At 38.7% G+C, this 24,610-nt stretch overlaps 1 protein-coding gene across 1 annotated transcript in view; it reads left to right on the forward strand.

The window, feature by feature from the left end:
- The window catches only part of LOC112441535 (phospholipid-transporting ATPase IG-like), a 167,529-nt gene that overhangs the window by 110,026 nt on the left and 32,893 nt on the right, over positions 1–24,610 (forward strand). The window contains 13 exon segments of the mRNA XM_059884533.1: positions 1,479–1,640; positions 2,308–2,459; positions 3,465–3,536; positions 5,636–5,709; positions 7,587–7,606; positions 7,608–7,691; positions 8,159–8,340; positions 9,713–9,878; positions 9,880–9,945; positions 9,947–9,978; positions 13,872–14,046; positions 18,571–18,673; positions 20,445–20,590. Of these exon segments, the coding sequence (XP_059740516.1) occupies positions 1,479–1,640; positions 2,308–2,459; positions 3,465–3,536; positions 5,636–5,709; positions 7,587–7,606; positions 7,608–7,691; positions 8,159–8,340; positions 9,713–9,878; positions 9,880–9,945; positions 9,947–9,978; positions 13,872–14,046; positions 18,571–18,673; positions 20,445–20,590 (1,434 nt within the window).

The raw sequence follows: 24,610 nt of genomic DNA on the forward strand, positions 1-24,610 counted from the left end.
CTTTGTAATCTATAAAAGATTTCAAAATGGGTTAATGCTCACTCAGTTGTAGGAGCTGCACCAACCCAGGAGAACCTTTTGGAAGAAAATGAAGGTTAATAATTTTGATCACACAAAAAGCCCCAAAGAATTTCACTTTAACTAGAAAAATCTAGATGATACAGGAATAATAGCACTTGGATTAATTTAAAGGGAGAATTCAAACTTGGCTGGCTAACAGAAAAAAGAGAAGATTGGAATGCTATATTTGTGCCAGTGCTGCTACCGTGAAAAGCTTTGAAAAATAATTAGAAAGCAGCTACTGCCGCAGTTCATCTCTTTCTCCCTTACATAATAAAAACCTTAATCTTGTACTTATGCTTGTTCCTGTCAGCCCGTAATTTTAACTATTTAAGCATAAATTGCCAAAAAGGAGGATAAAATTGTGGGTTTCCAAAAGCCAGATGTTATAAATAGAAGAGATAAAAACTGAGATAAAATGGAAAAGCTCAAAAAGGCTTATTTTACATGGAAAATTTATTTCATAGCCTATTTTTTCCATTATTTATGAAAGTATGCTTATACTTTAACCTATCATTATAAACTCTGCTCCTTTTTTTTTTTTTAATTTGGAGACTTTTTTGAGGAGTATCTTAAAATATACATAGTATTGGGGAAGAAATTTCATTTATGTTTTTGATCATTTATTGACTTATTGTGTCTCCTAATTAAGTAACTGTTATTATTATTTCCCCTGTCTGTCTATATTCTGTAACTGTTACATACATATAAGACACAATGCATTTCACTTCAATCCAGTATATTTATAGAAAATTTTACTTTTCAAGGAAAACTTTTGTTACATCCCATTTGCTTGCGTGCATGCTCAGTTGCTAAGTCGTGTCCCACTCTTTGCGACTCCATGGACTATATATAGCCCACCAGGCTCCTCTGTCTTTGGGATTTCCCAGACAAGAATACTGGAGTGGGTTGCCATTTCCTTCTCCAGGGCCGAATTAATTTAGTTCCTATCAAATATATTTTCTGTGTGTGTCAGAGAGATAGAGAAATAAGTGGTCCATAAAATGTTTCCTGCTTGGAAAATTGACTTTTGTTATGTTAACTTCTTTATTGACTTTTGTTATGTTAACTTCTTTATATCAAAACATGTAGGTGTTAAATTGAAGGAGTCTTAGTTTGGACAAAATAGCCACAGTTTTCCTTCCTACTAATCTCCTGTATTTGAGTAGGTCTACCAAAGAGTCAGGCACGACTTAGTGAATGAACAACAAGAACCTTAGACATGTGATACTATTTCAGAATCTTAAAAGATACATATTCATTTCTCATTCATTTGATAATACTGCTTCTGTCATTGTCTGACATTTGACAAGTCTTTGGAAAAGGTGATTTCTGTGCATATGAAAATAGCCATGCTAACTAAAAGTTAATCACATTGAAGAAAGTAAGAATGCATATGTTTGTATTCTTGTTTTTAGGTGGATTATGTATTTACTGATAAGACTGGAACACTTACTGAAAACACCATGGAATTCATTGAATGCTGCATAGATGGGCATAAGTATAAAGGTGTAGCTCAGGAGACTGATGGACTCTCTCAAACTGATGGACCCTTACCATATTTGGACAGAGCTGATAAGGTGGCATTATTTGCGTTACCATTTTGCCTTGAGAAATCAATTTAGATAGTCCTATGTTAACAGAAATGAAGGATTTGGGCACGTGACATAGACTTTTGAATAGCCATTTGTTTGCTGTTGCAACTTCACCTTTCTTATTTTATGGACACTTCTGGAATTTGTAAACAAGTAGAATTTATAAAAAGAGAACATTGTGAGAAATGGCATTTGGGTAAATCTTTCACTGTGTGATCGTATTTGGTGCTTTGTCTTTAAAAATATGAGCTACTCCAAGAATGATGTCTACTGAAATCATTCAAGCCCCAGGAGTGTCTAGGCATTAAATGAACCAGAGTCTCCATGCACCTGAGCTATTGCCAGATTGTGAATTAGAACTGAATGCATTCTTTTAGGCCATGGAGATGTCACTGCTTTGGGATTAGGTGGCACTGCAGTAAGAATGAGTTGATAGAGCCCCTAAGGTATGTTAGCTGGGGACCAGGCATGTTGGCAGGGATTAGGAGAATATATAGCTCATTTGAGTATTAGGAATTCATAAATATCTGCTATTCAATTTGCTGGTGGTTATAACATGCTCTCACATTAATAACTTTTCTCTGTTCATTGACTACTTACCAAGTGATCACAGTAAAAATAATATAGTCATTTTTCTGTCACTGTTCAACAGAATCGAGAAGAGCTCTTTCTGCGTGCCTTGTGTTTATGTCACACTGTAGAAGTTAAACCAAATGATACTGTTGATGGAGTTACAGAGTCATCTGAATTAACCTATATGTCATCTTCACCAGATGAAATAGCTTTGGTCAAAGGAGCTAAAAAGTAAGCATATATGTTATGCTGGATGAATAATTTCAGGATAATAATAATGTTCTCCCTGTAGTTAACAATATGGTATTGTCACTTCAAAGTTTGTTAAAAGAGTAGATCTCATATGTTAAATGTTCTTATTACCCCAATCAACAAAAAAGCAAAAAGATACAAAGAAACTGAGAAATTTCAGAATATCTCTTCCCTTGATTGTGATGATGATGTCACAGACATACGCATGTTTCCAAAGTCATCCAGTTGCACATATTAAATATTTGCAGTTCTCCATTAGTTATACCTCAGTAAGTAATGCTATTTTAAAACCCCAAAATAAGTTGTAGAAAAATACATTAGCATTTTCAAAGAGTAAAAAAAAAAATCAAACATTTCTTTTATTTCTCCAAAGAAAGTGAAATCACAGGAGGACAGGTATTATTTTGTTTTTTCTCTTATTTGTTTCAATAACCTTGTCTTATAGGTATCCTTATTCTTTAATAAGAAGCCAAGCTACTTTATCGGAAAGTTGGAAAAAATTCCCAAACCTAACCAATTAAGACCAAAAAGAAAATAGCAATGCATAGTTGTAACTTTTATCACTATTTGTGCATTCCAGCCAGAAGTCCAAATGTTCACATTATATTTTGGAAATCTTCTAACAATGGTCACTTTTCATATAATACATGTTATTTCTGAAGTACTCCCAGCAATTTTGATATCATTTGGTTATTGAAAGTCCTGCTTTATCCGTGAGGCCCAAGATGATTAAGTGGATAAAAGGTCACCCCATGTGTTAGCTACAGAATTGAAATTACAAATTGCCTCTTTTTTTGGTTATGATTTGTGACTGGGCATTGACTTGGTCTGTGTTATATCTCAGCAAGTAAAAGGAAGTACAGCTATAGATTGGGGTTTTATGAAAAAGAAGAAAACAATAAACAAGTATGAATAATCCCAGTGCAAAGGGAAATTCATCATTCTTTAAAAATACACAGCGGTCTTTTTTATTTTGTTTCACAGGTATGGATTCACATTTGTAGGTGTTCAGAATGGCTATATGAGAGTAGAGAACCAAAGAAAAGAAATAGAAGAGTAAGTAGTGCCGTATGTTTGGTGATTCTTACTTCTTAACTCCACAGTCAGCTTTAGATGGATTTAGGAAGGGCAGGAAAGGGAAGTGATTGCATCTATAAATATAAGACTCTGCTCTCCCAGGTAAGAGTTTTATATAAATGTAGCTGGAGTAGAAGACATTTTTCGTAGAGTGGCAGAAATTAGCGTTTGAGGTGTAAATGATTTCAGTTTTGTTCACACATCGATCCAGTAGCCTGAATGAGCATCTGTCTGGACTTTTCTGAATTTTAGATGCCATTTCAGGTCTCCAGCACATGCTGCAAGAAAAATCAGTGAACATGTATGAAACCTTCTGCTGTCTAGAACCTGACGAATCATTCTGGGATTACACGCCCTGCCAGTCATAATAGCTTTGGTGTCAGAAACTTTCTCTTGTTCTAGATACTTGAGTGTGAGCCCCAGGGCAAGTACTCTGATGCAGTAGTAAGCTCCACATTTCCTTTTTTTCTCTTTTTGCTACAGAGATCCCAACAAACAAATCTACCTTGCCTTAATAACAGGTTTTAATTAGGCCCTCTGATTAATTTTATATCCTTTATAAGAACTTGAAATATAATTATCTGACTTTCATTCGGACTCCTAGCATCTCCTGAGACCCATCTCAGAAACCTGTAACGCATGTAAATTTGCTAGGGAATATGCCTCTTTGGAAAGGAATGTTCAAGAGCCAGAGGAAGACTCTTTGGCCTGACTGCCAGGAAGGAGCCGAATTATTGTCAAAGTACAGATTCTAGCTGGTTCACAACAGTACCCCCATCTGGCCAATAGCAAATGAGACATTATGCTACAAGTAGATGTCTTACACACATATCCTATATCCCCAAACCAGTGACCTGCTCACTCCCATCAAAGACAAGCTTGGTAGTAAATACTTTTAAATCAGATAGTTGTATATAAGTTATTTATTTTCAAGAAACTATTTCCACACATTTTCTCAAATAACTCTTATTTTTCTTCTTCATCTACTGCATAGCTTAGCCAGTGCAACACAGAGCTGATCATGTCATTCCACTGTTTATACCCTTCAATGGATTACTATTGCCCTTAGGATGAAATCCCAAGTATCTGCAATGGCCCACAGTGTTGTCAGGTCCTAACCCCTGCCTACCTCTCTTGCTGCACCCCTATCAACTAGATCTCAGCCTTATGTGGACTACTGTCAGTCCCGCCATGGGCCATGTGCTCTCATGTTGCTCTGCCTTTGCACATGCTCTTCTCTATACTCAGAGTGCCATGATATCCTTTCTCCATCATGTCACTGCTGCAAGACACAGCTCAGGCAAAACCTCCTCCAGGAGGCCTTCCTTCTGTGCTCCTACATCTCCTCTGTGTGTTCCTTTACTTCAGTATTTGGAAGACTAGGAGGTAGTCACTTCATTAACCTCTGCCTCCCTTATCATGGGCTTTCCTGGTAGTTCAGATGGTAAAGAGTCTGCCTGCAATGCAAGAGACGTGGGTCTGATCCTTAGGTCAGGAATATCCCTTAGCGGAGGGCATGGCAACTCACTCCAGTATTCGTGCCTGGAGAATTCACAGACATAGGAGCCTGGTGGGCTGCGGTCCATAAGGTCGCAAAGAGTCGAACACAACTGAGCAACTAACTCACACACACATCCTTATCATATGATGAGCCCCTTAAGAGAAGATTCATGTGTCTTCTCCAGCATCTGTCACTGTGCCCAACACATAGTAGACATTCCGTAGATGATTAAAATAAGTGGTAGGATGGGACTATTTCTAGGTAGCCTCTAGATATGGCTTGGTGGGACAGCTCTTTGTACCTCATTCCTATGCAGTCACTCTCCCCTTACTATTTTAAGTCATATAATGAGAAGGTATAGGAACCCCTTAACCACCGCTGGTATCCTCTGACAGCATGTTCCAAGTGCAGAGAAATTCCAAAGACACAATGGAAAGAACCCTTGTGCACACAAGCAGCGACCCTTAATCCAAGAGGAAATCTCTGTTAATGTAAAATGTTTCTGTTGTGTTTTTTTTCTTTTTTTCCCAGTGTGGTCTTGGTATTTCACTTTTCTCACTTTTTTTTTCTATTAAAGGTATGAACTTCTTCACACCTTAAACTTTGATGCTGTCCGCCGTCGTATGAGTGTAATTGTGAAGACTCAAACAGGTATGCATATTTAAGACTTGACTTTTTCTTTCTTTCCATTTGTAGATTTGTTGATCAACTACTTCAAGAGAGAAAAACATTTCATGTAGTAGTGTTTGATTACTTAAAGCTCTTGTATATCCCTGAATGTATTTACATAAGCACCTGTTCAGCTTGTCAAATTATCAGTGGCAGAACCCCTAGTATGACAATATATGAATTTTCTTGAAAAGTGAGCTCCACTTCTCAGTCTTGGATATCCAAACAGGAACAGAAAGGGTGACTTTTTTTTTTTTACAGTTCAGGTACTGACCAATCACCACCAGTGGCTACCTGTGGCAGCCCACTACAACTGCATGGTTTGCGATTACTAGCAGTAGTTTTTGAGTGTAGAGAGTTGCTGGTTCTCCCTCCCTGACCATCCTAACTCCCCAGTGCTTTACACTTTCTGGGAGCAGGTAAGCCAGAGATGACCAAGGCCCCACTGCTGGGAAAGGACACATGATTTACTCTAGCACCCTGGGCTCTTTGTTTCACACAATAAAGAAGCTTGCCCTTTGCAGGGGAACCAGTGCCATCCTTTCAGGGTTCACCCATGTTCTTAGGAGAAGGTGTGGTGGCTGTGATGCCTTATGCTCAGATTCAGCAATACCCATGGGATAGCATTGCTGCTTCATTTGTTGGCTCGGATTCCTCTGTGTAAGTGTGTGTCTGTGTGTGTCTCTGTATGTATGTCTCTAGGTGGTTTTTCAAAATATTCTTGATTTATTTCCTATTAATTAACTTTTTAGGATTAAATCTGTTGAAAATTTCTTAATATGAGAATGGGAAGATATAGACAGACCCTTGAGGGAATATGTCCATCCTTATTCATACTTTGTGGTGTGACTGCAAAGTTACAACGTTGGTTTCATTATATGTGAAGTGGAATTTGTTCTATGACTTTTAAACACACCATGGATATGCTAGAGGAGTGTCTTTTAATATTTATTTATTTATTTGGCTGCATCAGGTCTTAGTTGCAGCACGCAGGCCTCTTCATTGTGGCGTATGGGCTTAGTTGCTCCACAGCATGTGGGCTCTTACTTCCAAGACCAGGGATTGAACCTGCATCCCCTGCATTGGAAGACAGATTCTAAACCACTTGATCACCAGGGAGGTCCCTGTGAGAGAAATTAAAAAAAAAATACACTTAATGTGTGGAATTCTTCTGTTCTTACCTGTACCTGTGCATGTCTGCATTCTATTGCAGATGGTGAGATGTCTGAGGAAGTGTCTCCCAAGGGCCTTGACCTCAGAGCTACCATTTTTAACTTCTTGAACTTAGCACTTTGCCTTATAAGATTGGAATCTCTTTCTTAAAGGTCAACTGTCTATGTTCCTGGGTACACAGACTGGTATAAATGCTATTTATAATAGCATTCTACAGAGCAATTCTCCAGTTTCCAGTGAAAATCAGCAAGCTACTGCTAAAAGCTAACATGTATAAGCTTTGAAAATGATTTTTCTTGTTTGGTGCTTGAGTTTGCTCCTTGGCATCTGTAAATGCTACATGTGGCTTTTTAGACCATGGTTGACAGCATCCTCATAGTGAATTTAGTCAGATGCAGCTCCTTGACACAAGTGATTCACTTACAGGGTATATCTTTTAAACAGAGGTGCATACTGTAAACTCTGGGATATTAGTTGTCTCCTTATTGGTTCCTCAGAGGTGATGGATATTGTCTTGACAGAGTGAAGGTCAAGATGTCTGCTTCCAGTTGGGTGAACATTCCAAGGCAGTCTCAGGATACACAGCTGCTGGGAGGGAGAAGCCACCATAATAGTTACTTGTTATGAAAATCCCAATACCAATCTAACTCTAAGTAAGTCAAGTACTCTTGATTCTTTTATTTTAGGAGATATACTTCTCTTTTGTTAAAGGAGCCGACTCAGCAGTTTTCCCCAGGGTACAAAATCATGAAATCGACTTAATTAAAGTCCATGTGGAACATAATGCGATGGTGAGTGACCTTGCACCCCGCCCCTCCAATAGAGAGAAGAGAAATGCTAGAGATGACTATGCCTGTGGATTGCTATATAAAGGACAATTTAAATGAATTTTAGCTTTATTTTTATGGTCTATTTTTGTATTGGGGGATTTTGTAATATTATTTTCCTTATTTTAATATAAAACATCCTGGAGCAAGTTTCTGTTCAGAATTTGCAACCTTTGAAGACTTTTCAAGAATCTTTGTTTTATGTTCTGCTTTTGTGTTTTTTAAACCCAAGAGGTATTATTTTGTTATTCTGAACCCAATTGAATGTTAACCTAATGCAATCTGTTTTTTCTCCCTTTTTTAACTGAAAAGAAAATTAGTCAGAATTTCTTTTTTTTTTTTTTTGGTATGATAAAGCAAGAGTATTTAAAGAGTGTATTTTGTTTGTTTTTGTTATTTGGATAACTAGAGATCTCCTACTTTGCTTCTAGGAGGGGTATCGGACACTTTGTATAGCCTTCAAAGAAATTGCTCCAGATGATTATGAAAGAGTTAACAGACAGCTCATAGAGGCAAAAATGGCCTTACAAGACAGAGAAGAAAAAATGGAAAAGGTTTTCGATGAGATTGAGACAGACATGCATTTAATTGGAGCCACTGCAGTGGAAGACAAGTAACTAGAAAATGATACTCTTGTTATTTTAATGACCAATCATTTAGAGTAGTATCTGTCCAGATTGGTTATTTATTCCAAGCTTTGAAATCTTTGATTTAGCTTTGTCTGTACACCAGATTTTGAACTGTTTGTGGAAATAATTTTTGAGTTAAGTATTTGTGACTTAGAAGAATATGAATCTGTCATCTCTAAGGTCTTTTGAGTACTTCCTATGCCATCCCTTCATTTGTACAGATATTTATGAAGTAGTCTTACTATGTGTAGGAAGTTTTGTGCTAGAGGTATCATTTTAGGTGGTGTTTGGTAGAATGGATATGATTTTGACAGACATATGAGCAGAAGGGAAATTCAAAGTAGAGCAAGCAACATGAGAACTCATTGTAACCTGGTTACACAGGTTACACAGACTAGAGCACATTTTTTTAAAATAATTGGCTCTACCAGACATGATTATAGGGCTCCAAAATTGATCTGCTTGAAAAAATATGTTTTAGATTCTATTTTGGAGTTTTCTATAAGTAATGAATGTGAATTATCAGGCTTAACCCAAACACAAAGTTATAAACATAGATTCAGCTATATTGGAAGGTTCTAATAGAATTCATACAGTATAATTTGGGCTTCCCTGGTGGCTCAGTGGTAAAGAATCGGCCTGCCAATGCACGAGATGCAGGTTCAAATCCCTGGGTCAGGAAGATCCCCTGGAGGAGGAAATGGCAGCCTGCTCAAGTATTCTTGCCTGGGAAATCCCATGGACAGAGGAGCCTGGTTGGCTACAGTCCATGGGGTCACAAAGAGTCAGACCAACTTGCCAACTAAACAACAATTTCATTGTTATTCTCTAGCCAGAAGAAATACAAAGTATCCTTCTTCTGTCCTTCCCTTTGAAAATTATGCTTAAATTGTCTTTAGAATGTTTGGCTTTCAAGGTCCTCAGGGATGGGAATTTGCTGACTTCTCTCAGTATCTCATTAGGATGTGTCTGGCCTTTTCAGTTTTGAACCACATTAAGTATTTGTAGACAACATAATGAAATATGCTAAAGTGACAATGAGTAAGACCATTTGGTGAGATTCTGAACATTTTAGCTAAGAGTGATGATTCTTATTTCTGTCATTAGATACCAGTAACCTTAAGTGAGGTCATGAACTTTCAAAACCTCATTGTCTGAAATGTACTTTAATAAGTAAAATTATGCCAACAAGAATACGCTTAGAAAGGGTAGAGGATATATAAGAAAAGTAACTATTAAAATATGTCAAGATTCCAAAATTGCTATGAATTATAAGAATATTCTCTTTAACAAGCCTTCTTGCAGAATCTGTGTCAGGAATTTTCAAAGATAACAAGGTTTCCTTTGTGTTCCTAGGCTACAAGATCAAGCCGCTGAGACCATTGAAGCCCTGCATGCCGCAGGTCTGAAAGTCTGGGTGCTTACTGGCGACAAGATGGAGACTGCAAAATCCACCTGCTATGCCTGCCGCCTTTTCCAAACCAACACCGAGCTCTTGGAACTGACCACCAAGACAATTGAAAGAAAGCGAAAGGAAAGAGGATCGATTACATGAGTTGTTGACTGAATATCGTAAGAAGCTGCTGCATGGAATTTCCTAAAAGTACTAGAAGCCTTAAAAAGTAAGAAAGTCCATCAATTTGTCATATTTAGACCTTGGTACAGATGTAAACCAGAGCTACTTAGGCAGAAGACTCTGTTTTCTCTAATTTAACATTGGTTGGTTGTAGGTGGTTTATCCCTGTGAGTTAGAACCTTCCCTGAGGACTTGGCTAATGGCCTATTTGAGATTATTTGACACTTTTCACCTGTTTCTGTTTTTTAAAAAAACCTACACTTCTTGAGCTTTAGAAAAGTGGTTCATTTTCTAAATATTTAGGGTCTGAGTATTTAGTATTGATATCCTGGCCTGGTCCATGTTAAGAAAAAAATATCCCTTTTCATGGTCTCTTAAATTGAATGTAATACAGTCAGTTTCTGTAACAGTTTCTGTGCAGGTTGAGATCCTGGAGCCATTTTCTATGTGAATTTTTATGCTTCAAAGGAGACCAAACACTTGATAGCATAGCCACTTGACTGCTTTCAACAAGCCTGCTTAGGAAGAACTTGTAGAACCTAGGGTTCTCAAGGAAAGGCACTGATCCACAGTAGTTCAATACCCAGAGATACGTTGACCGTGGCTTAGGTTTTCTCTAAACCAATTACTGGAATTTACCTTGGCCATAAGCAAATCGATTTCCTCTTCTAAATCCAAAGACCCCCTAGGTAATACTATTTCACATTTCTTAAACACACTCTTTGTTCCAGGAACAGCATTAAGCACTTTAAATTATTCTCATTTAATCTTCACAACAACCCAGTAACAACTAATTTCTTCATGTTAAAAATAGGGAAACTAAGGCTCAGAGAGATGAAGTGACTTATTCGAGATAACACAGCTAATAAGATGTAGAAACAGGTCTATCCAATTCCAGAGCCTATGCTTTTAACAACTCTGCTGTATCTCTGTCCTCATCTCTAGGGTTTTCACAGGCTTTAAAAATGAACAACCCACAATCATGAGGCGATGGCCAATTTTAAAACAGCTGTTGTTCTTCTGTTAACTTGGACATGAATGAGAGTAAACAGGTTTTTATTAATTGTCTGTGATAAATGTTCCTTCCTTTAGCCAAATGGTACTTACAAAGGCAGTCCAGATTACATGTGTTTTACTTGTGCATTTATCTTAATCTGCTCAGGCCATCATAACAAAATACCACAGAGCAGGGGGCTTAAACAATAGAAACTTCTTGCATTTCTGAAGGCCAGAAGTCTGGGATCACGGTGCCAACATGGCTGAGTTCTGGTGAGGTTCCCCCTGCCTGGCTTGCAGAAAGTGGGCTGTATCCTTTCTTAGCTGAGAGAGAGGAAGCTCTGATGTCTCTTCCCCTTCTTATAAGGATATTGATCCCATCATGAGGGCCCCACCCTCATGACTTCATCTAGACCTCTCTATCTCACAAAGGCCTCATTTCCAAATACCCTCACCCTGAGGGTTAGGGTTCAACATGGGACTTGATGAGAGACACAGTTAAATCTACAGCACCATTCAGCAGCTCTTGGGCACTTGTGTAAAAGCCAGGGCTTATGGAAAATTGTACTTGCCATCTCAAAACATTTCCTCTTCCTCATTCATCTGCAGTTGGGTAAAGTCTTTCCCCAAGTTACACAATCATGAGACACAGAATCCCTTTCACCAACTTCTGCTCCTTCTGTCTCTTCCACTGTAAATCCGCCCCCAAGCCCTACCCATGTTCTTGTTCTCTCCACTGGGGCTTTATCAGATTCCTAGTAATTTGTGCCTCAAAGCACTTAAGCCCCTCTGCCCAATGACTGGTCCTTAGGTGTAAAGCACTGCCCATATCATAACCCTGCTCAGAAACCTTTAGTGGATCTCCATTACCCACAGAATTAGGTCATATCAAAGACCCCAGGTGACCTTTTCAACTTATTTTCCTAGTGTACCACACATACTGGAGAAATGGCAACCCACTCCAGTATTCTTGCCTTGGGAAATCCCATGGACAGAGGAGCCTGGTGGGCTACAGTCCATGGAGTCGCAAAGAGTCGGACACAACTAAAGCAACTTAACACACACACCACACATACATTCTCTCTTTCTTCACCTCTCTGTCCTTTCAAGTTCCATTTCAGATGTCATACCTCATAAAGAACCCATTGTTCTTTCCTGGTGTGTATTTATTCTCCCAATCACTGGATATTAACCTTTTTTTTTTTTTTTTACAGTCATAACACATTATATGTGTCTTTTATTTATTTATTTATTTTTTTACTTTAGAATATTGTATTGGTTTTGCCATACATCAACATGCATCTGCCACGGGTGTACACGTGTTCCCCATCCTGAACCCCTCTCCCACCTCCCTCCCCATACCATCCCTCTGGGTCATCCCAGTGCCACCAGCCCCAAGCTTGGGGCTTATATTAACTTTTTTAAAAATTATTTTATTTTATATTGGAGTACAATGATTAACAGTATTGTGTTAGTTTCAGGTGTATAGCAAAGTGATTCAGTTTTGTATGTATCTATTCTTTTCAGATGTTAACCATTATCATGTTTAGTGGGGCATCTTCTCTTCATGTGTTGCCTCTTTCACCCCAAGGAGATTTTCTAGTCTCCAGAAAAAGCTTAGTTAATAATTCTTTCTGTTTTTCTGTATGGCTTAGTTAGAGTTGATGTTTACAGATATTGCTTGATTGATTATTGAGCCACTGTTTTCTGTACATTGTCAGCTCTGTGAGTAGGGGAGCAAAGGAATGCATGATTGATATCTCTTTAATTAGTGAATATAACATGCTCATAATAGTGTGAAACAAAATATGGAAGGAAGGAATGATGAGGCATATTAAGCTCTCACTACTTATAGTCTGTAAAACAGCAGCTCTTTAAACAGTAAACTTTGAGAATCATAACATTAGACGAATGAATCTGTAATGATGAGACCCTGCTGTGTTTAACACTTCTGCAGCGATTCTCAAATGGCACCCAAGATGCCTGAGCAGAAATTGATTAATTGCTGGTTTTTTCATAATTGCAAAAATATGAAATGTTAATTGGTAGCATTTTTTCAGTTGTAAGATTTTCCTCCATTATGGTTTTCTTAAATAGTTGGCACCCATTATATTTGTCTTTCCTGGCAACTAATACTGCTCAGTCCTGGCTATGCATGCAAATAACCTATGGAGCCTTTTAAAACACACCTATATATTGGGTTGGCCAAAATGTCCATTCGGGTTTTTCCATGTTATGAATGAACCTATTCTGGAAAAACCCAGGTGAACTTTTTGGCCAACCCAGTCTAACCAAGCTCTGTCTAAGACCACTCAGATTTAATTGTCTGTGGATAAACCTTGAACATGGGCTTTTTTTAAAAGCTGCCTAAGTGACTCTAATGGGAAAGCTATGGTCGAAAATCACTAATCTAGTATAATATGATACTTACTTAAAGAACATAAATCATTGTATGGAATTCTTTAATGAACACTTTGTCTTTTTGGTAGTCTGTCATATTTGAGAAGCCAGATTTATTGATAGGTTTTGTCAGTCAGGCAAAAATGTTAAGAATATCTTCTGTGATTTGTATACCCCAAAGCCATTTTGTCTTTTCCCTGCATCGTTCAGTTTTCAGATTGACTAATGATTTGTCTTCATATCAAAGTTTTACAGATTGAACTGTAATTTCCAAAATTCATCTTGAGTTTCTTATATGGGGACTGGCTACTAGATTTTCATTAGTTTTATATTTAGAACTTAGTGACAGCTATCTGGGCAACTTGAGCCTCAAAGATGTGATAGAAAGTCTCTATTGTGCCATTAATAGAAATGGTTGCTTCTTCAGAATTCACAGGTCCAGGAACCAGATTGATGATAAGTCTGCTTTTTGTGGTTTTTTCAAGTTCCTAAAAAGCAATGTATAGTAGATTCAAATATATTTGCATTATTTTTCTTTTTCAGAGCGTGGACAGAACATCAGGAATACGGATTAATCATTGATGGCTCCACTCTGTCTCTTATATTAAACTCTAGTCAAGACTCTGGTTCTAACAATTACAAAAGCATTTTCCTACAGATCTGCATGAAGTGCACAGCAGTGCTCTGCTGTCGGATGGCCCCGTTACAGAAAGCTCAGGTAACTGGATATTAGTTGATGTTCCATTCTGGGTACTTCTGTACACATACATACAAATGATCACTTTTAATTCTCTTCAAAGGGCCCTGAGTACCTTATTATATCTTCCCTGGCCTCTTCCTCTGTGTGGTCCAACTCAGGAGCCTTCCCACCAATTTGAATTAAACCTGTGCTTCACCTTGTTGTCCCCTCAAGCTGGCTGTCCAGTTGCTCACCTTCCAAACTTCTCTAATGAGTGCTTGGTGCCTGCTGCCTTCATCCCACTACTCCTGGCTCCACTGTTCCATTTTGCTCCGTGCATACTTTCTTCCCATCTTAGTCTGTAGGATCTCTTGGACGAGAGCAGCAAACTCCATGCCGAATCCATTGCACTGTCTTCCATTTTCTCGTCCTTTCTCCATTGCAGTCGACACTGCAATTATGTCCCCATTTAAACTCTCCTAGCTTGGTTTCTGTGATAGTCCACGGTCCTCTTTTTTTGCATCTTGGCAACATGGTGTTTTTTGTTTCATCCTCGGTCTTCTCCCTGATTATCAGGTTTTTCTGGGGCTGTGTCTTTCATTTGCTTTTCACTTACATCCTATCTTTGGATAAGCACATCCTTTTCTATGACTCTGACTAACTTGTCCTTTTTGTTAAGTCACATATTTCTAGCTGCCTGCTAGACAGCTCTATGTGGACTCCCTCTGTAACATTAAATTCTAGTATCAAGACAGATATTTATAATTTTCTCCTTCAAGCCAGTTTGGGTTATCCTTTTTCTTTATTATTCCTGTCACCAGTGACATTATTCTTTTGCTCCCCAAGTCTCCAAACTGCCTTTGACCTTTGCTTCTCACTCACTCCATATAATCACCATGTCCTGTTGTTCCTACCTTTTGTCATAGCTCTCATTTTGGTGCCATCTTCTTAAACCTTTTATCTTCATCCTAGTGGCAAGCAAGCCCTCAGGACTTTATACACAGAGTGTTTCATTTAATCTTACTAATCCCCTTGCTTTTCTCCCTTCCCCCTTCCATATCTTTCCCCCATACTCCCAAATTAATCTTGTTAAAACTGTCCGTCTCCCATCATATTATTCTCGCTCAGAACCTTTCATTAGTTTCCTAGTCCCTTAGGATGAATGGCAGATGACTCGAGTGTGGCAGCCCACCCCTGTTGACCCTTTCCATGTGTCTGTACACACTTTGAGTCCACCATCACTCCCATATCCAGCGTGAATCCTCCACTCCTATTGGCTGTTCCCCTTTTGTGTCCTTCCCATGTGCCATTCTCATGCCAACTTCCAGGACTTCCCTCATATCATTTCCTCATCTGGAATTGTCTCTGAATTCCTCTTGACCTAACAAAAATTGTATTCTTACAAAACCCAGTGCAGAGGGCCACCACCATGTGCTGTCTTTTCCAGCTCCTCCAGCTGCATTGATCTGCTTCACCTTGCTCCTTGTACTCACTGCATCTCTGGAACCTTAGAGTGTTAGGTACACAACTTTTCACTTCTGTGTACCACTGTATTCTTTATTATGTGTTGGTCTTGCTTCTTCCCATCCCTCAACTGCTTGCTCTACGACCCAGGGACTGGTGCTGTGTCTTTGGCTTCTCCTTTACAGACTCCATCCCCTACCATGCACAGGCAGTGCATGCACCCAGCCCATCCTAATTGAGGGAATCCTCTCTCCCTACCTTCTCACTTTCAGTTTCTACTGCAATCCATTATGCTCTTCTTTTCTTCAAGCTTCACAGCCTCTGTTAGCCCCAGCTGGGGAAGCAGATCCTATCAGAACAATATCCATAGAAATCTGTCCTCTAATCAAAGGCAATACCTCTTTCCCCTACATTTATTTTCCCCTACATCATTGTCTGCTGCTCAGATTGGTCACCTGGGTTTTTGACTGCTCCACTGCCCAGGCCAGTTACCTGAATTCCTAACACCATGCTGCTTCTCCCACCCAGAACATGGAGCACCGCCCTCCTCCATCATTCAGTCCTTAGTCTCTTTTATTTCTCTCACTATCATCACCTCTTCCAGAATATCACCTACCATCTACTATCACCTACTCATAGGTGTTTTTCAAATCACTTCTCCAGTCCCAGTCTTTGGAGTTCCACTTGATTTCTCCAGTTGCTTACTGAATATGTTTTCTTGGGTGTGTCATTATCACCTCAATTCAACCTTCTCTAGAGTCCAGTTGTCATTTTCGTTGTCTTTTTTTACAAGTGTTACTGAGCTCACTCTACTTCTAGATCTGTATGTTAACGGTCTCCTCTGCTTTACCCTTCCATGTGCTCTCAGTCATGAAATTCTGCCCATTTCCTAGTACATTGGTTTTCCAATCTCTTTCCATTACCTTCCATGTCCAGGACTTTAACAGCTCCATTGAACTCCATGGTCGACTAACTTCTCTCTAGCCTGCGTCTATCCTTTTCTTCTCATTTCTCCTTTCTCCTGCACCCTGTACCACTTTATATATGGCCCCATATTATATTATCTACCTGTCCATGTCCCCTTTATGAAACTCCAATTGGTCTGGTCAATCAGAACCCATTTTCTGAGGCATAAATTGGACTTAACTGTCAAGTATGCCTTAGATTATGCTCTTCCCTTCCGTGGAATACTCCCCAACCTTTTCCCCATCCACCTGCACATCTTACCAGTCCTTTAGGTTTAGATCAACCCATGCCTTCCTTCTATAAAATCATTTCTCATCACTCTGGCCTGTAGTGTCCTCTCCCTTCTCTGACATCATAGGCCTTATGTGGACAACTTAGAAGTTGTCATATATTCTCTTGCATAAATATTGAGTATTATTACCTTTTATTGTTAATCTGGTTCTCTGATATTATTGTATCCATTCCCCATTATATGCTTCCTGAGGTGTGTGACCCAGCCACATATCCTTTTTGAGTATTTGCATTTCACTTTTGCACATTGTGTTGCATATAGTTATAGCAGATCAATAAATACTTTTTGGTAAATTGATTTCTTTTTTGTGAGGCTATCTAGAGATTGAAGACTTCTTAATCTCAGTGACCTGGAACTTGTGAAAAAAAATTTGATGTTTATCTATCTAGATCTTTCATGGGCTTATGGTCCATAGCAATATATCCTTTTATCTTTCTGCAACGACTGGCTTTCATCTTTTTAATCTGTATTTGCATGCCGAAGCTGTCACCCTTGATAATTTTATTGCCTTCCCTAGACCTTTTCTGACTGCATTTTTCTTCTTTTAGGTCATTACTGCATACAGTATAATAAGTGCAATTAGTTAAACCAGTAATGTAGCCTATTAAAAACAAATTTACTTTTGTCTTTGACTCACTGATTATTTCTGGCACTCATAAAGTTTTTATTTTTTTTAATTTAAATTTATTTATTTTAATTGGAGGCTAATTACTTTGCAATATTGTATTGGTTTTGCCATACATGAGCCAAGTTGAAGTGAAGGATTGGGGAAAACCTGGCATTTCCTAGTAACATCATTTTTGTGTCAAATGGATTGGGCGTCAGGTTTTTTTGGTATGCAATTTAACTAAAACCTGACTGAATTTTGTTTAAAGAAAAGACTGCAGGGTGGTTTTGCCTCATATAAATTATTTTTAATCTATGTGGGAATGGATTTTATTTATGTTACCTGGTGAAAGCCTTTGAGAGTACAAAATTTTTGCAAGACATTATTCAACTACTGATTTACATAAGCTGTTTAAAAGCTGCTAGATTCCAAGGGGTTTTGAGGGTTGACACATAAAGCAGTCATTGGTAGGAGGACAGCCACTTACCCAATATTCTTCCCACAGTAACTCTGCCAGGAGAAGGTTTCCTTTATTCAGTACCTACCGTGAACACAGCATTGAGCTGCACTGTGCCATCAACATGTGGCACAGTGTCTTTAAAAGACACTCAGGGAATGATGATGCATTATACACATCTCAGGCATCTTTCTGCAAAGGTCATCCATCACCTTTAGGGTGCCCCCTTTTAAAATGCAGCTACCTGTATGAGGGATCAAATCATATTGAGCACTCAAAGATTTGGTAAAGTTTAGTTGGCAGCTAGATGGAAATAAGGGTTGGGGTGTACCCAGGGGTGGTTGGAGTGTCAGCAGGGAGGAGAGAGGCAGGGGTGACCAAAGCCATTATCCTCTCACTGCCCACTTTTGTCCTGGTTGCCCCATGCATATTACCCTAAATCAGCTCTCTGGTCTCCACTCTCTCCTTCACTACCTGATCTGAAAGGATATGTGAAGCAGTGACAAGAGGGGATGCATTCTGCTCTCTAATGTGGGTAGAAGGCATGGATTAGACAGTTCATCCATTAGCAAAACCAGAAACAAGTGGGCACTTGGTGTTACGTTTTGAAAAGCTGTGTTGTTCTTCCCTGAGAATTCGACACTATTATATGCACAGACCACCTTTCTGTTTGCATAGCTTCCATTTACAAGTGTGAAAGAGGCAAATACCCCCATAGAGTACAACCTCACATTCTGCTTTGACCTTTTCTATACCTCTCTTGTATTTAACGTTTAGATTGTAAGAATGGTGAAGAATTTAAAAGGCAGCCCAATCACACTGTCGATAGGTGATGGTGCCAATGATGTTAGCATGATCTTGGAATCCCATGTGGGCATAGGTAAGAAACATCTAATGAGATGGCAGCTGTAAGGTATCAGTATTGCTTTTAGGTAGAGTGGTCTTATTCTAGAGATTGTTTTGGTTGTTCATCTTGAATTTGAATTCGGGAATGATCATTGTTAATTAAATGAAGGTTCTCATCTGACCATGGAATATGCCCATGCATAAGTCCTACCCCTGGTGGGAATGTAGCAATACCAGGCTGGAGGATATTATTTTATTAGCCAAGTAAACCAAATTTCTGAAACCTCCTGGCTGTGTGATTGATCATTTAGCTCTCATTTTTGCCAGCATGCAGGAAATTTTATTGATTTTTCACCACTGGCCAGATCGCCTGCTTATGTTGCTGCACTGTATCTTTTGTGGTCCTTAACTGCTTGGAACTCAGAAATGATAACTGGCTGGCTGATTTTCCTCATGCCAATATCTGTGCGTGGTTGTGTGGGCTGTAGTGGTGAATTTACATGTTGGCATGCAACAGCAGCTTCTCTATGACTTCACCATTTTGCCCCCTGTTAAGTTTCTGGGAGGCAGCAATCCTAACACCCCAGAATTTTTTTGGAGGGGGAGAAATAATAGCATTATTAGTATTTTGGAGATTATTGTAAAGCAGTTTGGATTCCCAAATTCTTTCCATTTGGAAGTAACCCTATTTACTGTGGAACTCTAGTTCGACTCATGGGCTATTGACTAGAAATGGCCTGAAGCCACTTGAGCTCATTGGCTCAAGCTTGAGCATGGGCTGCTACTCAGCCTTGCAGGACATTTGATCTTGTCTAAGATGTCCATAGTGCATTTTATCCATGCCAAAAGGTCCTTGAAATTCTGTTGTTTAGTCGCTAAGTCGTGTCTGACTCTTTTGTGACACTATGGACCGTAGCCTGCCCCGCTACTTTGTCCATGAGATTCTCCAGGCAAGAATACTGGAGTGGGTTGCCATGCCCTCCTCCAGGCGAACTCCCCTTCCCTCCAGGGATTGAACCCGCATCTCCTGTATTGGCAGGTGGATTCTTTACCACAGAGCCACCTGAGAAGCCCCCTTGAAATTTGGTGCTGTCCAGAACTATTTGGTGTGGACTAAGTATGCTCATGGGCATTTTGGACAAGAGCAAATTTCAAGGATCTTTGGTGTGAACCAGCTGCTTTGGAGAAGGAAATGGCAACCCATTCCAGTGTTCTTGCCTGGAGAATCCCAGGGACGGGGGAGCCTGGTGGGCTGCCGTCTATGGGGTCGCACAGAGTCGGACACGACTGAAACGACTTAGCAGCAGCAGCGGCAGCGGCAGCAGCTGCTTTATGGACATTTTGGACAGGACTAAGTGTTAACTAACCACTGCTCAGAGTATCATTTGGTATGAGGACTTAACCATCTCATTACAACTCTTCAATTTACTCTTAAACCATAAACCCCAGGTTTCTGAGTTGCTTTAGTATAGCACCTAGTCTGGTGCCATATATAATTAATCACTTACCAAGTACTTTCAAGATATTTTTCAGATTAAATTTTTTCCTCAGTATAATTTTTGCCTTATCATGATTAAAATAATGATTTCATTAATTGTTTTATGTTTTGTTATAAATAGGTAATTGCCAATTAAACAATTTTACTTTTTATTGATAAATCTCACCGATAAAAGCACTTTTTGCTTAAGAAAACAGTGCTAAACTATTCAGTTGAACTGTACTTGTAAGCAAGAAAAACATGGAAGTAACAGATGAGGTGGTTACTTACTCTATAAAAATACCCTATAGAAATTGTCTTATTTTAGGTATTAAAGGCAAAGAAGGTCGCCAAGCATCCAGGAATAGCGATTATGCGGTCCCAAAATTTAAACATTTAAAGAAACTGCTGTTGGCTCATGGACATCTATATTATGTGAGAATTGCACACCTTGTCCAGTATTTCTTCTATAAGGTATGTGATAAAATATTTGTAATTTATGAGAGTTTAACACAGCATTGACTTAGCTTGGTTATAGGGTTTTTTTGTTCTTTCTTCATATTTCTTTTAGTGTCTTAGCCCTGAAATTTGTGGTCAGTAAAACAGAGGCGGTCTATTTAATGAATCAGAAGCCAGAAATTCCTTTTAATGAAAGAGATTTGAGATGAAAATTTTTAAGTAAACTTTCTTAAAGTATAGTTTAAATACAGTACAGTGTACCCATTAAATGTTAATAGCTTGATTTTGACAAATGTTTACATCCATGTAACTACCACCAGAATCAAATATTGACCATCTCTATCACCCCAGAAAGTTCCCTTGTGCTTTTCCAATCTTCTCCACCCTTGCACCAAACAATGACTTATCCTATTGACATTACTATATGATATATAGTAATATAAATGATATATAAATTTAGATATAATTTATGCAACATATACGTTAGGTTTACCTGTTTTAACCGTGTACCAGAACTTGATCTCCTATCCTATATTCTGTTCTGTTTATTTTTTTTCAAGTTTTTTCAGTTTTCATTTTGAGATAATTTCATACTTTTTAAAAGTTGCAAAATTAGTGAAATCTCGTATACTGTCTGCTCAGTTTTGCCAACTGTTAGCACATTAGATAACACAGAGCATAGTTACCAAGATCAATAAATTGATATTAATTAGCACATTATTAACTAGTCTATATACTGTATTGGAATTTTGCTAATGGTCCCACAGATACTTGTTTTGTGGTCCATTTCAGGTTCATGCCTGCATTTAAGGATCCTGATCTCCTTAGTCTTCTTTAACCTGGGATAGTTCCTGTCTTTTTTGTCTTTATGATCTTAACATGTTTGAAGAATGCTGGCCATTGAGTTAGTTGAATGTCCCTCAATTTGGGTTTGTCTAATATTTGCCTGTTATTAGATTCAAGTTTGGGCACAATTACCACAGAAGCATTATTGCAACCTACTGAGGGCATCATATCAGGAGGATGTGTTGTCAGGATGTCCCATTCATGATAATGTCAACTTTGATACATTGATTCAGATGGTGTTTTGAGGGTCTCAGGACACCTCAGTTTTGCTTGTGTAATTTTGTTTGAAAAAAGCATTCTCCCATTAAACCAGATACTTTATTTTGTGTTGAAATTCATTACCATCATTCATTGTTACTCAGATTGTCACAGACCTGGCGCCCATGTCCTTTCACCATGTCCCCATCATTAACTTTTTATTTTATTGTGATGACATGTAATAAGAGCTCTATCTCCTTAACAGATTATTAGGTGGAAGAATACAGTCCTGTTAAGTATAGCAGATCTCTAGAACTTACTAAAACGTTATACCCATTGGATATACCCATGCCTGACCATCACCTTTTTTTAAGTCTTGTCTGTTTTCTGGTACTACATGATGTTCTAGGCGCCTCTTGTATTTTTTCCTTCCTGAGTCCTGGATTCAGACTTTTCTCCAAGGATCTCTGGTCCTTTTTTTTAACAAGTGGTATTTAGAAATGTAGATCTGGTGCTCATTGTGCTCATTGTCATTGGTATCCATATAAACTCAATACTTGAACTCAGTTTGTATGGATACCTTTGATTAAAGCCAACACCACAAGTTTCATTCTATCTAACCTTTCCCTTTTCCATATTAGTAACTCCTTTCTTCACAGAGTCGGACACGACTGAGCAACTGAACTGAACTCTTTTCTTCAGCAGTGAGAAACCTGGTTCTCATTTGCATTATTTATTTATTTGCTAAATCCTCAAGTTTATACTTAAAGTAGTTCCAGAATTGCTAACTCAAATATTCCTGTGAGAAACAAGCCTGACTAACTTGAGAAATATGTGTGTGTGCACTTCTGTCTTTAGCTCTTTAGCCTTAGAGTATGTAGTCAAAGTACTGTTTCCAAAGTTACTTTTTTTTTTCCTCCTTTTCCACCATTTTGGTGTGGTTATGTTATTTATATAGAGTCTACGGGGCCTTGGACTCAGTAACTTAACAGCCTCACGTGGGGATGGATGGTTATTCTCTCTTACCTCCCCCTTGAAGGGGAGCCCATGAGCTTTGGCCATACATATCTGCCTGGCATTCTGACCCTGTTCCAGAAGCTTGTTTGCCTCTGTAAGAGTTTGGCCTGCAATTCAAGCAACTGCCACCAGATGGAAGGAACACTCTGTTAAGAAAAACAAAACAAGTATTAAGATGGCTAATGTTTACCAGTGATCAGTAAGTTACATATCCCTGTTCTCAATTTAGCGGGTTATTTATGCAGAAACCCTCTGTCTTCATTAGAATCTCTGTGCCCATTGTCACCTTAGTTACTGACTTAGCATAATTCCTTTATTATGCTGCCTTTCACCCCAAGATGATCTCTAATATGTTTGCCCACTCTGGCTGAGCTAAGATGCCTTCCTTCCTCTTATCTTGCCTTTGCATCTTCCAGTTGTTATTGCCCTGCAGTGACGGGTCTTCCTCCTTTCTGTTTCTCCACTCAGTTACATAATTCATCCAGGTTAATGTTTAGAAAATGCCACTTTTCAACTTGTCCTCCAGAAACTTCACTCTCCTTTGTCTAAGAATTAGTCTGGCTTTTAAGGCACCCCACCCTGTGCTACGTGATATGTTTAAAATACATATGGTCTTGCCTTGGTTCCTGCTATCACCATATCGTATTCATCTTTAACACCTAGTTCACAGTCTAACTTCTTTTTTCATTCAATCAACAAATATGCTTGAATGTGTTACCATGTGCCAAGCGTTATTTCAGGCCCTTCAGAATTCATAATGGAATAAGACAGGCAAAGTCCTTATTTTCATGGAACTGTTACTCTAATGGGAGAGTCAGACCTCCCCTTCCCACAAAGCACCCCCATAATCCACACCTAGCACTGTCTCTTCTTCAGAGCACTTCTTTTATATACATAAAGTACTATAGACTGACAGTATTTTGCATTCTGCCAGAATTGATCCATGCAAATGAGTGTTGCCCTTCCAGAGGATGACCTTGGGAGCTCTGACACTCTGGTGCTGTAGGACTTATTCAAAACACGTGTAGCAGTTTTCTTTAGAAATGTCCTCCACAGCCTGCAATGTATTTACCTAAATATCCTCAGCTGCGGCAGAGGAGCCACTGGATTTTTAAAAACAGCCTCAAGTCTCCCAGAATGGGAAATTAGCTAAGTGAGAACGTGTGACAGAAGGAAAGAGATGGTTTTTTGACGTGGCTCAAAAATGGACTATTGAAGGGGCTGCCCAAAGAGAAATCCAGAGACACGTGAGCAAGTGACAGCAGTGCTCAAAGACAGTCAAAGCCTATACTGAAGGACAGCACACTTTTTGAAAACATTAGTGCCGGTAGTTTTGCCTGAAGATGTTAATTTAATTTTAGTATTTATCCTCTCACCTGGTGGCTTTTACTGCCTTATGCATTCTCAGCTTGTATTTTTTAAATCTGTTTTTCATATTCTCCCAGTTAAGTGATAACTCGCTTAGAAATGAGAGGTTTTGTTTTTTTGTATCACACAGTGTCATCTTCACTTGTAGTAGATGATCGATAATAATAATTGGTTGTTTAATGAGGCAGTAACAAAGGCAATAAACCATTAGTTGATACTTGTTTGTGTCAATATATACTGTAATAATTTCCTGACTATTTATTGGCATTAACAGACTTTAAAATATACACTTAGAGCTTTATGTCAGTCTACTTTGTGATGATTTTACAAACCCACTTGGCATTTAAGGTGCAGTACCATTAGGTGTTCATATTATATGAGCTCATTTCTTTTCTAGAACACCAAGAGGATCTCATAAAGTAAGTGAGGTTATCTTCTGCCTGGGAAGAGCAGACGTTGATACCAATATGAATGTAATCTATTGTTTTGAATTGTTTCCTTACAACTCAGGAGTAGAAGTTTATTGCACTGTGACATTAGAAGCATTTAGGACTGCCTATACTACTGAGTACAGTTTCCTGTTTTAGTTTCAAAAAGTTGATGGAG

Source organism: Bos taurus, unplaced genomic scaffold (genome assembly GCF_002263795.3).
Source record: "Bos taurus isolate L1 Dominette 01449 registration number 42190680 breed Hereford unplaced genomic scaffold, ARS-UCD2.0 Super-Scaffold_1723_ScbfJmS_2085, whole genome shotgun sequence".
NCBI classification, from domain to species: domain Eukaryota; kingdom Metazoa; phylum Chordata; class Mammalia; order Artiodactyla; family Bovidae; genus Bos; species Bos taurus.